This window comes from Chlorocebus sabaeus, chromosome 10 (genome assembly GCF_047675955.1).
Source record: "Chlorocebus sabaeus isolate Y175 chromosome 10, mChlSab1.0.hap1, whole genome shotgun sequence".
Classification (NCBI taxonomy): domain Eukaryota; kingdom Metazoa; phylum Chordata; class Mammalia; order Primates; family Cercopithecidae; genus Chlorocebus; species Chlorocebus sabaeus.
Window position 1 is genome coordinate 115280337 of NC_132913.1, and position 16773 is coordinate 115297109.

At 46.0% G+C, this 16773-nt stretch overlaps 2 protein-coding genes across 2 annotated transcripts; one reads left to right on the plus strand and one right to left on the minus strand.

Moving 5' to 3' along the window:
* Window positions 1-11228: 11228 nt before the first annotated feature.
* LOC140712691 (small cysteine and glycine repeat-containing protein 1-like) lies at window positions 11229-11528 on the minus strand. Its single transcript, XM_073020286.1, has one exon. It carries the CDS (start codon window positions 11526-11528, stop codon window positions 11229-11231), a length of 300 nt encoding a protein of 99 aa, XP_072876387.1.
* A 3672-nt stretch (window positions 11529-15200) lies between these two features.
* On the plus strand, window positions 15201-15530 carry LOC140712651 (small cysteine and glycine repeat-containing protein 3-like). Its single transcript, XM_073020254.1, has one exon. It carries the CDS (start codon window positions 15201-15203, stop codon window positions 15528-15530), a length of 330 nt encoding a protein of 109 aa, XP_072876355.1.
* Window positions 15531-16773: the final 1243 nt, after the last annotated feature.

Here is a 16773-nt window from a genome sequence, read left to right on the forward strand (position 1 = left end):
AATGCATCCTACTCTCCTCCTTCAAAGCATTTTACTGTGCATAACTCTCTGTTGCTCTGGACTTTTTCTAGTGGTACAATGACTATTTTAAATTTAAATTCCGCATCAGGGCAAGGCCTCCATACAATAGGAAAACCGAACAGGTTCTTTGAAAATGAGTCTGTCCCAGAAAATTGCTGATGAAAACAGTGCCTCTAAAGCAAAACTAGGACAGGCCAATCAACCTTGTAAGTCTGGCCACATGTAACATTCTTTAATTAATACAAATGGAATCTGAATCTGAGAAGCTGAGGCAGGAGGATCCCTTGAGTTACCTGTTTTTTCTGTGCCCACAGTTTCTTTCTTTCTAGAACCAAACTGGCTTCCTGCCTTCAGATCCAACTTCTGCTCCTTCTGCTGCTCGCCACTATGAAAATCCCTTTCCTCTCCCAGGAGTCTCTTGTCCTCCTCCTTCAGACAGAGCTGCCAAGAGCAATAGCTTTATACGCAGAAGCCCATCCGCTTCTGGTGGCTTTATGTACTTGGGCCCACCCTCTTCTGCAGCCAATGCCATTTGAAATCCCATTCAAAAAAAAAAAAAAAAAAAAAAAAGCAGACACCCAGATTCAGATCTTTCTGAAACACAAGTTATTAGAGAGATAAACAAATGACAAATGAATAACACCTTCCCCTGACTATTCCTTTTTTTTTTTTTTTTTTTTTTTTGAGATGGAGTCTCCCTCTGTCGCCCCGACTGGAGTCTGGAGTCTGGAGTGTAGTGGTACAATCTCTGCTCACCGCAACCTCTGCCTCCTGGGTTCAAGAGATTCTCCCACCTCAGCCTCCTGAGCAGCTGAGACCACAGGCACCTGCCACCAGGCCTGGCTATTTTTGGATTTTTAGTAGAGACAACGTTTTGCCATGTTGGTCAGGCTGGTCTTGAACTCCTGACCTCAAGTGCTCCGCCCGCCTCTGCCTCCCAAAGTGCTGGGATTACAGGTGTGAGCCACAATACCCGGCCTTCCCCTGACTATTCTTACTAAAGTCACCTAATTTAGCGTCTATAGAATTTTGTGCTAAGTGACCTAGACTCTCAAAAAACTACAAAGCAGCCTTATCATCCATTTATAATCCTTTATGTAAATCGCCACGCTCCCCGCCAAAAAAAGAAAAAAAATCTTTGCTGAAATAAAGCACTCCACACAACTTCCAAAGACATGAACTAGACCCAGATATTCAATATGTGGGCCAGAATAGTTCTGTTGTTGATTTTTGTAAGAGCAGAAACGTGATATTTTTAAAATTTTATTTTTAGTAAAGACGGGGCTTTCCCATGTTGGCCAGGCTGCTCTTGAACTCCTGGCCTCAAGCAATTGGCCTGCCTCGGCCTCCCAAAGTGCTAGGATTACAGGTGTGAGCCACTGTGCCCAGCCCAAGTGATCTTTAAGATGCTTCAGATTTTATTTTATCATATATGGTACCATTCCTTTTAATTTGCATGAGATGTTTGCTGGTAAATTAATCATTCCCTTCCAAATTCTGTTTATTCTGTTATGTCTATGTTCAGATCAATCTAGTCGTAGGTACAGCAGGAGGAATATGCCTAAGAAAACCATGAAACTGATGGGAGCAGCTTAGAAAGTCAACTGACCCCAGCCTGGGCAAAGTAGCGAGACCTCATCTCTACAAAAAAATACAAAAATTAGCCAGGCGTGGTGGCGTGTGCCTGTAGTGCCAGGTACTTGGGAGACTGAGGTGGGAGGATCGCTTGAACTGGAAAGGTCAAGGCTGCGGTGAGCCGAGATCCCAGCCACTGCACTCCAGCCTGGGCAACAAGAGCGAGGCTCCATCTCAAAAAAAAAAAAAAAAAAAAAACAACTTCGAAAACCCCAAACAAAACAAAAAAGGAAAGTCAACTGACCATCTAGTCATTGAGATGCAGTGGAAGTATCTGATTAAATGCACTGAGAGAAGGTGGGATTGTAAGGAAAAAATTGGATTAAAGAAAAATTAGAGGTCATTGGAGCTGTTTTACAACTCTGTAAATTTTAACAACTGACAGCAATGTTAAATAATTATTGTCTATAGACATGCAAATAAGGTTTATCCCGTGAAGGACAACAGTCTTCCTTTCCCCCGTGGAAAACCAGTTTCAATATTCCTGATCTCTATGTATTTCATTATTCAATATTCCTGATCTACAAACATACCCATTCTTTGGATTCTTCTTTGATCTGGCTATCACAGACTCACCAGTTTCATCACTATTAAGTGGTGAGACTCAGAAGCCGATACCCCAAAATACGGGGCTTTGACGTGCTGGAGACCTCAAGGTCTCTCTGACCTTCCCTGCTCCCAGCTCAACAAAGCCTTTATCTGCCTAAGATCCAGGACCCACCAAAAGGAACAATTGTTTCTTTTCCCCTCCAAGACCAAGAATATACCCCACACCTGAACAGACCCTTTCACAAGATACTGTAGCTTATTCTCTCCCCTGGCCCATTCATTCTCCTTAGCAGGGCCCTCAACAGAACCGCTCTTCTCCTCCCTCCCATAACCTTATTTGCCAGGGTAGTCTATAAAGTCTATAAGCTTCCGAGACATGTTGTAGGGTGGGTAATCAATCACTCTGAGTCTCCCTGTGTGCATGTTAAATAAATGTGTATGCATTTACCATTATACAACCTTAAGAGTCTTGTTTTTTTTTAACCAATAATGACTGAGGGAAATTGGTATTTTTGTCCATTTCAGCTACTACTGGGATAATCTTATAAGATATTTGGGAAATTATGTTTTGGTCTATTTAATATATGTGCCTCGATGAAAAACGCCTTTTGCCACAGGAGACACCAATGTTTCAATATTGATAGGAGCAAAACACATGAGAGTATTTTTTTTTTTTGAGGCAGAGTCTTGCTCTGTCGCCCAGGTTGGAGTGCAGTGGCACAATCCTGGCTCACTGCAACCTTCACCTCCCAAGTTCAAGCCATTCTTCAGCCTCAGCCTCCCGAGTAGCTGGGATTACAGGCGCCCGCCATCATGCCAGGCTAATTTTTGCCTTTTTAGTAGAGACAGGGCCGGGCTGGTCTCAAACTCCTGACCTCAAGTGATCCACCCCCTCAGCCTCCCAACGTGCTGGGGTTACAGGTATGAGCCACCACCCCCGGCCTGAGAGTACTTTTAGAGAACATTATATCTTTACCCTTTTCAAACTTGAAGCACTCGGAAAGTACCAACTTTTTGCACATTTGCGGAGGTGACATTGATTTGGTAAATAGATGTCACGCTATTTATTTATTATTTGATGACTTAGGTATTCTTCCCAGCAGTGTTTTTGTAAAGCGCAGTTGTGTTTTCTTTTAGTTTCAATTAACTAAATTTGAAGTGGTTCCCAAAAAAGCTCCTGCTCTCTTAAATTCAAACTCACCTTCCTTTTTCTCACTAGGAAGGACCTTTTCTCCATCCTTGGATTGGAATTTGGAATTCTGTGCTAAGACGCCTTTGCAGTTAAAAATCTGTGAACGCGGGGTGTAACCATAGGAGGTGCTGGCACTTTACGAGAATGGTGATTTTATTTAATCTGCTTTTCCAGAAGGCTGCAAATGGGAATTCCAGACAAACCCACTTGGGTGAGTCCCAGCACGCGGGCTGCGGCGTGGCGGGAGAGCTCCTCACGCGGCTGGGAGTGTAGCCCAGGTCCGCGGAGCCAGGACCCCGCCCCCAGCTCTCCAAACCCGGGAAGAGAGAGGCGACGCTGCTGAGGCCGAGGGATGACGGTGCTGTTTCCATTAATTCGCCCCCCGAGATGTTCTTACCTACAGAAGGAGGTGTCTGTTCACCAAATCGCTCACTTGCCGGACGACCACTCACCCGCGGCTGCCGGGTGGATCCAAGCGCTCTTGATGGGAAAGGGGCGGAGCCTGCCTGGCCGGGATCCCGGGGCCACGCCCCCACGTTTTGCATATGTGAATCCGCGCGTCCATACCTTTCATTCCAGTGTGGAAGCCCAGGTTTTCCCGGGCCAGGGCCGGTTTTCTGGGCAGAAACAGTGAACTCCACTGAAAGGAGCAACTTAAGTAGTACACTGACATTTAGCATAAGGAAGCTAGAGGGCCTGAATTTGACGTCGGTCGTTTGCTTTATTTACAAATATGTCCTTTCTTATGAATCCATTTATTTCTCCCCAAAAGCTTAGGAGAGAAGGCTGGTTGGCTGTGATCCCTACTCTACACATGAAGAAAGTGAGGAGGAAGAAAGCAGGCCTAGTAAATAGAGAAGCCTGGGTTTTAGTTGGGGCTTCTGGCTCCAGAGCCGGTGTTTGTAATCACGCTGCATTATTATTTTTTTTTTAAAGGAGGTGGAGTGGGATGGTTTCCTGGCACTTTGAAAATCTTCTGGTACAAGCTATTTTTTCTTTTCTTTTCTTTCTTTCTTTCTTTTCTTTTTCTTTTTCTTCTTTTTCTTTTCTTTGACGGAATCTGGCTCTGTCGCCCAGGCTGGATGGAGTGCAGTGGCGCGATCTCCGCTCACTGCAAGCTCCGCCTTCCGGGTTCAAGCCATTCTCCTGCCTCAGCCTCCAGAGTAGCTAGGACTACAGGTGTGCGACACCACGCCCAGTTAATTTTTTGTATTTTTAGTAGACACGGGGTTTCACCATATTGGCCAGGCTCATCTCGAACTCCTAACCTCGTGATCCGCCTGCCTCGGCTTTTCAAAGTGCTGAGATTACAGGCATGAGCCACCGTGCCTGGCCTTTTTTCTTTCTTTCTTTCTTTTCTTTCTTTCTTTCTTTCTTTCTTTCTTTCTTTCTTTCTTTCTTTCTTTCTTTCTTTCTTTCTTTCCTTCCTTCCTTCCTTCCTTCCTTCCTTCCTTCCTTCCTTCCTTCCTTCCTTCCTTCCTTCCTTCTTTCTTTCTTTCTTTCTTTCTTTCTTTCTTTCTTTCTTTCTTTCTTTTTTCTTTCTTTCTTCCTTTCTCTCTCTCTCTCTCTCTCTCTCTCTCTCTCTCTCTCTCTCTCTCTCTCTCTCTCTCTTTCTTTCTTTCTTTCTTTCTTTCTTTCTTTCTTTCTTTCTTTCTTTCTTTCTTTCTTTCTTTCTTTCTTTTTTGATGGAGCCTCGCTGTTGTTGGCCCCGGGCTGGAGTGCAATGGCACGATCTTGGCTCACTGCAACCTCCACATCCCGGGTTCCAGCAATTCTCCTGCCTCAGCCTCCCGAGTAGCTGGGATTACAGGCGCCCGTCACCACGCCCGGCTAATTTTTGTATTTTTAGTAGAGATGGGCTTTCACCATGTTGTCCAGGCTGGTCTCAAACTCCTGACCTCAGGCGATCCACCTGCCTCAGCCTCCCAAAGTGCTGGGATTGCAGGTGTGAGTCACAGCACCTGGCCACCTGGCCTCTTTTCTTTTCTTTTATTTCTTTTTTTTTTTTTGACAGGGTCTCACTTTGTCTCCCAGGCTGGAGTGCAGTGGTGCAACCCCAGCTCACTGCAACCTCGATCTCCCAGGCTCAGTGATCCTCCTGACTCAGCCTCCCAAGTAGCTGGGCTTGCAGGTGGGTGCCACCACATCACATTAATTTTTTTTTTTTTTGTAGAGACAGAGTCTCACTATCTTGCCCAGGCTGGTCTTGAACTCCTGGCTTCAAAGAATCCTCCTGCCTTGGCCTCCCAAAGTGTTGGGATTACAGGCGTGAGCCACTACGCTCAACCTACAAAGAGTTTATATATTAAAGTGAAATTTCTTATTAAACAGAAGATTTTTTTAAAAAGCATTACAAGGTTCTTACTGGTTAAACTGGAAAAAAATTTATTTTTGTTCATCTCCTGGTAGAATTGAAAAACCCTCCCTAAAGATGAACACTGCATGGCTTCTAAGGGCTACCAGCAGAAGTGAAATGGATTAAAAGACCCCAAGGTGTCTTGGTTCTCTGTCCTGTGGCTCTGGGTTTTCTATTTTCATCTTCCTGGTTTGCGAAAAGTCCCGAGCTGAACCTTAGGTGTAGGAGTGCCCTGCTCATTGTGCAACCTTGCAAATTGCTGGGCTCTTCCAGAGAATGTTGTGGAATTTTCTTAAAGGCTGAAGGTGTCATGATTTTCTCCACACCTCTTGAAGAAGATGAGTTCAAATTGGATCTTGAGAAGTTTACTCTGATTCTCTAATATCTCATAGCCATAGTCTAAGTCAGAGAGAGATTGAATTCATTCATGCGTAGAAACATAAATGACACATTTGCAGATTATAATGACATGACATTTGAGTTTGATCCCATATGATCATGTGGGGAGAAGGGTGTGGATGGGGTCATAGATGACAAAAGATTGGCCATGTGTTGATTATTGTTAACTTGGGCGGTAGTTCTTAGAAATGGATTGTACTGTTTTCCACTTTTGTATATGTTTGTTGTTTTCCATAATACAAAATAGTTTTAAAATCATTTCTTCTGACTGGGCACAGCGGCTAATGCCTGTAATACAGCACTTTGGGAAGCTGAGGTGGGTGGATCGCTTGAGCCCAGGAGTTCAAGATCAGCCTGGGCAACATAGTGAGACTCTGTCTCTACAAAAATACAAAAATGACCCAGGCATGGTAGCCTGCATCTGTAGTCCCAGTAACTTGGGAGGCTGAAGTGGGAGGTTGGCTTGAGCCTAAAGAGGTGGAGGTTGCAATGAACTGAGATCACGCCATTGCACTCCAGCCTGGGTGACAGAGCCAGACCCTGTCTCAAATAAACCTACACACAAAAAAGAAAAAAAATCATTTGTTCATTAAGAATTTATTTATTGAGTAACTACTATGTGCCAGACACTGTCCTAGGTGCTTGCGATGCATTCGTGAACAAAGTTAAAAATCTCTTGCCTTGTAACTTACATTCTAGCTTGGAATGGGGTATGTAGAAGGAACGTGAATAGTAAACATGATGAGTTAGTGAATTTTATAGTGTGTTAGAAAGTGATAAGTGCTGTGGATTCCATTGAGAAGAGGATGGACAAGGGGACTAAGCCTGAGGCTTGGGGCTCCAACTTGGGAAAGAACCTACAGGAAGTCTGAATGAGAACAGTAGGAGAGGGAGCCACAGTGTATTAGGGAGTTGCTCAACACTGTGTCCCACCCTATTATACTTCCTTATTACTCAAAAATGTGACTGCAATTATGTCCATGAAAATCTATACAAGGCCAGGCATGGTGACTCACACCTGTAATCTCCGCACTTCGGGAGGTCGAGATGGGCAGATCACCTGAGGTCAGGAGTTCGAGACCAGCCTGGCGAACATGGTGAAACCCCACCTCTACTAAAAATTCAAAAATTAGCCAGCGCATGGTGGCGCACCGCTGTAATCCCAGCTACTTGGGAGGCTGAGGCAGAAGAATAACTTGAACCTAGGAGGCGGAGCTTGCAGTGAGCCGAGATCGCGCCACTGCACTCCAGCCTGGGTGACAGAGCAAGACATTGTCTCAAAAAAAAAAAAAAAAAAAGCTATTTGAATAGTTGATATAGGAGTGGAGAAAAGGAGGCCAGGCAAAGAAAATCTCACATTAGGATTACTGTAAGTATGCTAATTTAGCTGTTTCACTCTTAAATGTTAACTCTTTGAAGGCAAAGAGTTGTTTATCTTTAGTTTTTTTTTTTTTTTTTGAGATGGAGTCTCATTCTGTTGCCCAGTCTGGAGTGCAATGGAGCGATCTTGGCTCATTGCAACCTCCGCCTCCTGGGTTCAAGGGATTCTCCTGCCTCAGCCTTCTGATTAGCTGGGATTACAGGCACCTGCCACTACACCCAGCTAATTTTTGCATTTTTAGTAGAGAGAAGGTTTCACCATGTTAGTCAGGCTAGTCTTGAACTCCTGACCTCAGGTGATCCGCCCCCGCTCCATCTCCCAAAGTGTTGGGATTACAGGTGTGAGCCACTGCACCTGGTCTTATCTTTAGATTTCTATCTCGGCTGGATACCTGGCCTAATAGAGTAGTTACATATTTGCTGAGCGAATGAGTGAAAAACGCATGGAGAGTTGGAGTGAAGCTGTGACCTGCCATGCTGGGACCATCCAGCGCTCCCAATCATAATTCAGTTGCAGATGTTGGAGCTCATACACCGATACCGCAAAATACAGTGCCTTGGGATACCGAACTGCAGAAGCCTAAAGATCTCTTTGATCTCCCCGACAAGGTCTCTTCCGAAGAAGTTGAAGTCTTTTGTCTGCCTAAGATCTAGACCCACCAAGGGGAACTATTGTTTTTTCTTCCCTCCTTGTAAGAGTAAGAATGTAAACACACTTGAATAGACCCTCTCACAGTCAAAGAGAGCTACTTACAAATTAATCTCAGTTCCTGATTCTTTATTGTCCTTCAGCGGAATTCCTCTTCCTCCTCCTCCCATAACCTGTTTAGCCAGGCTGGTATATTGAAGGGGGCCAGCCCTTCCATACCTGTCGGTATTTCTCATCAGGTGGGATGAGAGACTGAGAAAAGAAATAAGACACAGAGACAAAGTATAGAGAAAGAACAGTGGGCCCAGGGGACCGGCGCTCAGCATATGGAGGACCCCTACCAGCACTGGTCTCTGAGTTCCCTCAGTATTTGTTGATCACTATCTTTACCATCTCCGCGAGGAGGATGTGACAGGACTACAGGGTAATGGTGGGGAGTGGATCAGCAGGAAAACATGTGAGCAAAGGACTCTGTGTCATAAATAAGTTTAAGGAAAGGTGCTGTGCCTCAATGTGCACATAGGCCAGATTTATGTTTGAATTTGCACAAACATCTCAGTGCAGTAAAGAGCAGTATTGCCGGGCGCGGTGGCTCAAGCCTGTAATCCCAGCACTTTGGGAGGCCGAGACGGGTGGATCACGAGGTCAGGAGATCGAGACCATCCTGGCTAACACGACGAAACCCCGTCTCTACTAAAAAATAACAAAAAACTAGCCGGGCGAGGTGGCGGGTGCCTGTAGTCCCAGCTACTCCGGAGGCTGAGGCAGGAGAATGGCCTAAACCCAGGAGCTGGAGCTTGCAGTGAGCTGAGATCGCGCCACTGCACTCCAGCCTGGGCGACAGAGCCAGACTCCGTCTCAAAAAAAAAAAAAAAAAAAAAAAAAAAAAAAAAAAAAAAAGCAGTATTGCCGCCAGCATGTCTCACTTCCAGCCGTAAGGCAGTTTTCTCCTATCTCAGTGAATAGAATGCACGATCGAGTGGTACATCGAGACGTTCCATTCCCGGGAACGAGTGGGAGACAGATGTCTTTCTCTTCTCTCAACTGCAAAGAGGCCTTCCTCAGCACAGACCCTTTACGGGTGTCGGGCTGGGGGATGGCCAGGTCTTTCCCTTCCCAGGAGGCCATATCTCAGGCTGTCTCAGTGGGGAGAAACCTTGGACAACACTCAGGCTTTCTTGGGCAGAGGTCCCTGCGGCCTTCCGCAGTGCACTGTGTCCCTGGGTATTTGAGACTGGAGAATGGCGATGACTTTTACCAAGCATGCTGCCTGCAAACATATTTTTACCAAAGCACATCCTGCACAGCCCTAAATCCATTAAACCTTGAGTCAATACAGCACATGTTTCTGGGAGCACAGGGTTGGGGCTAGGGTTACAGATTAACAGCATCTCAAGGCAGAAGAATTTTTCTTAGTACAAAACAAAATGGAGTTTCTTATGTCTTCCTTTTTCTACATAGACGCAGTAACAGTCTGATCTTTCTTTCTTTCTCCCACAGTATATAAGCTTCTGAACCGTGTTGGGAGGTGGATACACTGTGTGGTTCTCCCTGTGCAAATATTAATATATTTCTATGCCTTTACCTTTTTTTAAATCATCCAGGGTGGAGTACGGTGATGCCATCTCAGCTTACTGCAACCTCCGCCTCCCGGGTTCAAGCAATTCTTGTGCCTCACTCTCCCGAGTAGCTGGGATTACAGACATGTGCCACCACACCCACCCAGCTAATTTTTGTCTCTTTAGTAGAGATGGGGTTTCACATTGTTGGCCAGGATGGTTTTGAACTCCTGGCCTCAAATGATCCGCCAGCCTCAGCCTCCCAAAGTTCTGGGTGTATGCCTTTTCTCTAACGAATTTACTCTTTTCTTTTTCTTTGAGACGGAATCTCGCTCTGTCACCCAGGCTGGAGTGCAGTGGCGTGATCTCCACTCACTGCAAGCTCCACCTCCCGGGTTCACGCCATTCTCCTGCCTCAGCCTCTGGAGTAGCTGGGACTACAGGTGCCCGCCACCATGCCTGGCTAATTTTTGTGTGTGTGTGTGTATTTTTAGTAGAGATGGGGTTTCACCATGTTTAGCCAGGATGGTCTCGATCTTCTGACCTCGTGATCCACCCACCTCAGCCTCCCAAAGTGCTGGGATTACAGGCGTGAGCCACTGTGCCCGGCCATATTTACCTTTTTTGTGAGTTGGTTTTCAGTGAACTTTTGGAGGGTGAAGGGGAAACTGCATTGACCCCAACACGGACCCACAGCACGGAAGGATGTGTAGACGAGCACAGGAATTTCTGTCAGTGATGCGGATGACCAAAGGTTGGAATTTACTCCCCAATTTTTATCTTTATTGTAAAATCTGCTACAGGATAGTATGGGACCTGGCATCCAGTAACTGAAACCCATCCCAAATGTTTACGTATCACCCGTTGTCTTTTGCTTTGTTGGCCTCACCAATGCAAGGTGCACATCTTATAGAACAGAGAGATGCCTGAGAATATGAAGAGACTGTTATTTTTATTAAGGAAGAGTAGCCTTTTGTTTTTTAACAGAGTCACAGAAACAGGAAAGAAGTTAGTGAATGTACAACATGAAGCAACAATAAATCCATCATAAGAAATTTTTTTCAAAAGAACAAAATATTAGTTTTCACGATTTTATTTTGTTAAGCTCAGAATACAGATTTTTGACATGAGTGGCTGTGCTTCCACCCCTTATGTTGATAATATATGCTAATCTTTTATCTTTTTTTCCAAATGAAGACAAGATTACGAAAATGACAGAGAATAATAGCATAACAGCACAATAGCATAATAGCATAATGCTAAGTCTTGGAAGATACAGGGAGAAGAAATTGAAGTAGTCATACCACCACAGAAGAAGAAAAACAACCTGAGACTTCAGACTGCAAGGGACAGCATGAGCAGTTCTAATACATACAGGTAGATGAGGCAGGACAGAAGCAGAAAGGAAGGGTGGAGGAAAGTTTCACCAAATTCTGTGAGCAAAGCCTCAGCGTTTCTTAGGCTAGAGGCAGAGCCAGGCTGGCCCGCCTAGCAGCAGCATTGCTTCTGGCAGCAGCACTTCTGTTGGCAACAACCCTTCCCACAGCCACAGCCACACGAGCTGCAGGTGCGGCGGCAGCAGCAGATCACGGGCGTGCTACAGCAGCCCCCACAGCAGCCGCGGCAGCAGGGGCAGCAGCTGGAGCAGCAGCCCACCCGGTAGCACCTGCAGGTGGTGCAGCTACCACAGCCACCACCACAGCCACCACTGCCACCACCGCAGCCACCACCGCAGCCACCACAGCCACCACAGCCACCACCGCAGCCACCACACCCACAGCAACCCATGGTGTCAGTAGAGAAGACTCAGGTGAAGTGAGCGGGGAGGACTCAGCAGGGGAGAAGAGGTCTGATGTTCTTTGCTACAGGGGCTCTTAAATACCCCTTCCAGACCTAATACGCGGCAGGCGGCCACTTCCTTGTTTCCTCCAGCTTCCCTGGAGGAATTTCACAAGACCCTGAGTGTATTTCCTCATTGAACACCTCTGACTTCATAGAATTGCTTATTTTCACATTTACTTCTTCCTCAAGTTATGCTTCTCATAAAAACATGTTTCTTAAATATTTAGTCTCGTTTTAACCTAGCAGTTTTCAAGTGTAATCTATGAGTCTCATTTGCTGAAAGCCCATCTCCTATATTCCATGTATCAGAATTCCTTGGCCCCGAGAGGATCTTTCCCTTGGTTTCCCCCTCCTCTAAAGGAAGCCTTTTCTGTTTTCAGGTGCTGTGTGCAGAATGCAAGAGAAGGTGAGATCCCACATGGAGAAGCAAACACTCAAAGCTTCACGTGTCATAAGGTCCCTTGGCTAACATCTCAGAAGACTTTCTCACCTGTTTTCAGACTTACTTTTGCTGTGGATTCATAAGTCAAAATATGGGAAAGATATCCATCTTGGGTTGATAGTCACGGTGTATTTCAAAGTAAGCTTCCCACACTGGCTCACGTTCCCCTCTTGTCCTATACACACGGAGTAGTGGATGAAGTAGCCAAGAGCCTCTGCCACCAGCAGGTTTCATGTCCCTTAAAAAGCTATGGTCCCTATGTGACCCAGTTTCCTTAGCTTAGTGTAAATAATGTATACTCTTTTAAAAGACCTTATTTTTTAGAGCAATTTTTGGTTCACATCAAAATTGAGCTGAGGGCCGGGTGCGGTGGCTCACCCCTGTAATCCCAGCACTTTGGGAGGCTGAAGCAGGTGGATTACTTGAGGTCAGGAGTTCCAGACCAGCCTGGTCAACCCCCGTCTCTACTAAAAAATACAAAAATTAGCTGGGAGTGGTAGTGGGCACCTGTAGTCCCAGCTACTTGGGAGACTGAGGCAAGAGAATTGCTTGAACCCAGCAGACGGAGGTTGCAATGAGCCAAGATCGAGCCACTGCACTCCAGCCTGGGTGACAGAGTGAGACTCTGTCTCAACAACAACAACAACAACAACAACAATAATAATAATAATAGTAATTGAGCCAAAAGTACAGAGTACCCTTATACCCCCTGTCCTCCCCAACACAGCCTCCTCCACTACTGACATCCCATGCCAGGGTAGTACATTTGTTACAACTGGTGAACCTACAGTGAGACATCATAATCACCCAAAGTCCACAGCTTTCATCAAGGCTCACTCTTGCCTTCTTTCACCACCCCAGGTACTTAACCCCTTCAGAATCATATGTCCCGCCGGGCGTGGTGGCTCATGTCTGTAATCCTAGCACTTTGGGAGGCTGAGGCAGGCAGATCACCTGAGGTCAGGAGTTTGAGACCAGCCTGGGTAACATGGTGAAACCCTGTCTCTACTAAAAATACAAAAATTAACCAGGTGGTGGCTCATGCCTGTAGTCCCAGCTATGCGGAAGGCTGAGGCATGAGAATGACTTGAATACGGGAGGCAGAGGTTCAACAGCCTGGGCATCAGAGTGAGACCTGGTCTCAAAGAAGAAAAAAAGAATCGTATGTCCTAGAAATTGTCTCCAAAAAATTAAAAGAAAAGAAGAACTTCATGTAAAGCCCTTTTGCAGCCTTCAAAGGCTATTCCTAAATTGGCATCCTTTTCCGGAGTGCTATGATGTGGGGTATTCTCCCTTATATTTCTGTATAGCAGTGGATCTCAATGAGGGGCAATTTTGCCCCAGGAGACACTTAGCAACATCTGAAGACATTTTTGCTTCTTTTTGTTGTGTTTTGTTTTGTTGTTTTGAGACAGAGTCTCGCTCTGTCACCCAGGCTGGAGTGCAGTGGTGCAATCTCAGCTCACTGCAAGCTCTGCCTCCTGGGTTCATGCCATTCTCCTGCCTCAGCCTCCCAAGTAGCTGGGATACAGGCGCCTGCCACCGTGCCTGGCTAATTTTTTGTATTTTTAGTAGAGATGGGGTTTCACTGTGTTAGCCAGGATGATCTCGATCTCCTGACCTCGTGATCCTCCCACCTTGGCCTCCCAAAGTGCTGGGATTACTGGGATTACAAGCGTGAGTCATGTGCCTGGTCTGACATTTTTGCTTGTTATAACTGGCAGAGACGTTGTCATCACTAGTGGCTTGAGGCCAGAGATGCTGCTCAACATTCTACATTGTGCAGGACAGTCCTCACACAAGGAATTGTCCGGCTGAAAATGTCGGTAGTGCCAAAGTTGACAAATCTTGTCATATTTAGTGTTTTCCCTTTCTAAAGCATTTTCGCCTCCATTATTTTGAAACAATATTATTGCCTGAGATTTACCTTAAAAAATTATTCTTCAATTAGTTAACAAAGATGCATCATGCCCATGTCAGGTAAAATACTCTGGGCTGGGGCCAGGCATGGTGATTACGCCTGTAATCCCAGCACTTTTGGGAGACTGAGGCAGGAGGATCACGTGAGTCCAGGAATTTGAGATGAACCTGGGCAACATGGTGACACCCTTATCTCTACAAAAAATAAAAAATTAGCCAGGTGTGGTGGCATGCACCTCTAGTCCTAGCTACTTGGGAGGCTGAGGTGGGAGGATCACTTGAGCCCAAGAGGTTGAGGCTGCAGTGAGCCATGATCATGCCACTGCACTCCAATCTGTGTGACAGAGTGAGGCACTGTGTCAAAAAAAAAAAAAAAAAAAAAAAAAAAAAAGAAGCCTGTGCTGTGCTGGAAGTTTCTGTAGCAGAACATTTTGAGCCATGATTTGGCCTGTGAGTTAGAGCAGGAAGTAAGGCTGGGGGGGTCAGGGCACCACCATGCCTGGCTAACTTTTTGTGTTTTTTCTGGTAGAGATGGGGTTTCACCATGTTGGCCAGGCTGGTCTTGAACTCCCAACCTCAGGTGATCCACTCGCCTTGGTCTCCCAAAGTGATGGGATTACAGGCGTGAGCCACCACACCTGGCCAACACAATGTTAAATATATTGAATAATGAAACATAGAGCCAGGCTTTGTAACTGTGTGGTGGGGACCAAATCTTGCATTCTCGGGTGGACAATCTCCAGTGAGAGTATCCGGCTGCTTCTGCAGTTGGCAATGACATTCGTGCCCGAGACACCTGTCATTTCTCCAGACTTTGGTAAGATAATTTCTGGGCACTATACAGGAATAGCCTCCTGATAATGTTTATTCGTTGTTCGAATGTTGGACCATCCATTCAAGCATTGCTGTTGTACTATACGGGCTTTCTGAGTGTGCCCAAGGCTGTTGATAATACCCCCTTTCCCATGACTCTCAGGAGGTCTTATTGGAATTTTTAGGACATTCGACTCAGAAAATAAACAAAACAAGTAATCTCATAAATCTAGCTCCCATTCCAAAGGGCAGTAAATAATATATTATGAGATTCTCCCATGACAATTGACCCAAACCATAATAAGGAAGTGGTCATGTGTCTTCCCCCTCCTCTCCCCACAGTTGGTACATAAGGGCCTCCCCCAGCAGAAGGAGGCATCAGACCTCCTCACTTCTCCTGAGTCCTCCCTCCTCACTTCTCCTGAGTCCTCTCTACTGACACCATGGGTTGCTGTGGTTGTGGAAGTTGTGGTGGCTGTGGTGGCTGTGGTGGTGGCTGCGGTGGTGGCTGTGGTGGCTGCGGTGGTGGCTGTGGTGGTGGCTGTGGTGGTGGCTGTGGCAGCTGCACCACCTGCAGGTGCTACCGGGTGGGCTGCTGCTCCAGCTGCTGCCCCTGCTGCCGCGGCTGCTGTGGGGGCTGCTGTAGCACGCCCGTGATCTGCTGCTGCCGCCGCACCTGCAGCTCGTGTGGCTGTGGCTGTGGGAAGGGTTGTTGCCAGCAGAAGGGCTGTTGCCAGCAGAAGTGCTGCTGCCAGAAGCAATGCTGCTGCTAGGCAGGTCCCCGGCCTCTGGGAAGATGCTGCAGGTAACTAACTGTCCTGTTGGTAAAATGTTCTCTCCCTCCTGCCAGTCTTCTCTGATATGGAAGTCACAAGAAGTTTTATCCACATTCCCTGGTCTCTGAGATCCTGCCTGCACATGAAAATCACCAACATGAACCTTCTCTATCAAGCACCAATCAAAGTATGAGTCCAACAAAATAGAGGGATTTTTTCATGCTATGTTTTCTTGAAATTTTACTATTGAAATGTTTGCTTCTATTCCTTTTTCCCTCATTCTGTAGTTTCTGTATCCTGCATGTCTGCTCCTGCTTTTTGTTTCTGTAAACCTGAGACAATATTTTCCCAATAAACCACATAAAATTGGCATTAAAGGCTCATGGACATCTCCTTCTTTCTTTTGTTATTCTAATGTGTTTAAAGGAAAGATGCAATTAAATCTAGAAAACTAACACTCCCTATGTTTGTTTGTGATGGATTTAGAATAATCACTAATAGACCGGGCGCGGTGGCTCATGTCTGTATTCAAAGCACTTTGGGAGGCCGAGGCGAGTGGAGTTCAGGAGTTCGAGGTCAGGAGTTCGAGACCAGCCTGGCCAAGATATTGAAACTCAGTCTCTACTAAAAATACAAAAATTAGCTGGGTGTGGTGGTGGGTGCCTGTAGTCCCAGCTACTTGAGAGACTGAGGCAGGAGAATCACTTGAACCCGGGAGAAGGAGGTTGCAGTGAGCCAAGATGTCACCACTGTACTCCAGCCTGTGCGACAGAGCAAGACTCCATCTCAAAAAAAAAAAAAAAAAAAAAAGAATAGTCACTAATAAACTGGGTGCAGTGGCTCACACCTGTAATCCCAGCACTTTGGGAGCCTGAGGTTAAGGCCAGGACTTCGAGACCAGCCTGGTCAACATGGTGAAACCCCGTCTCTACTAAAAATACAAAAAATTAGCTGGGTGTGGTGGTGGTCACCTGTGGTCCCAGCTGCTTGGGAGACCGAGGCAGGAGAATCACTTTGAACCTGGGAGGCGGTGGTTGCAGTGAGCTGAGATCATGCTACTGCACTCCAGCCTGGGCAACAGAGTGAGACTCTGTCTAAAAAAAATAAAAAAAGAAAAAAAGAAAAGAAATCATGAACAATCTGTTCCTAACAGGTTTTCACACAAGGGTAAAGTTTGTTGGCTTCTATTATCCTCTTATCTGAATTAGAAAAAACATTCAGAAAACAGTATCAACAAGAT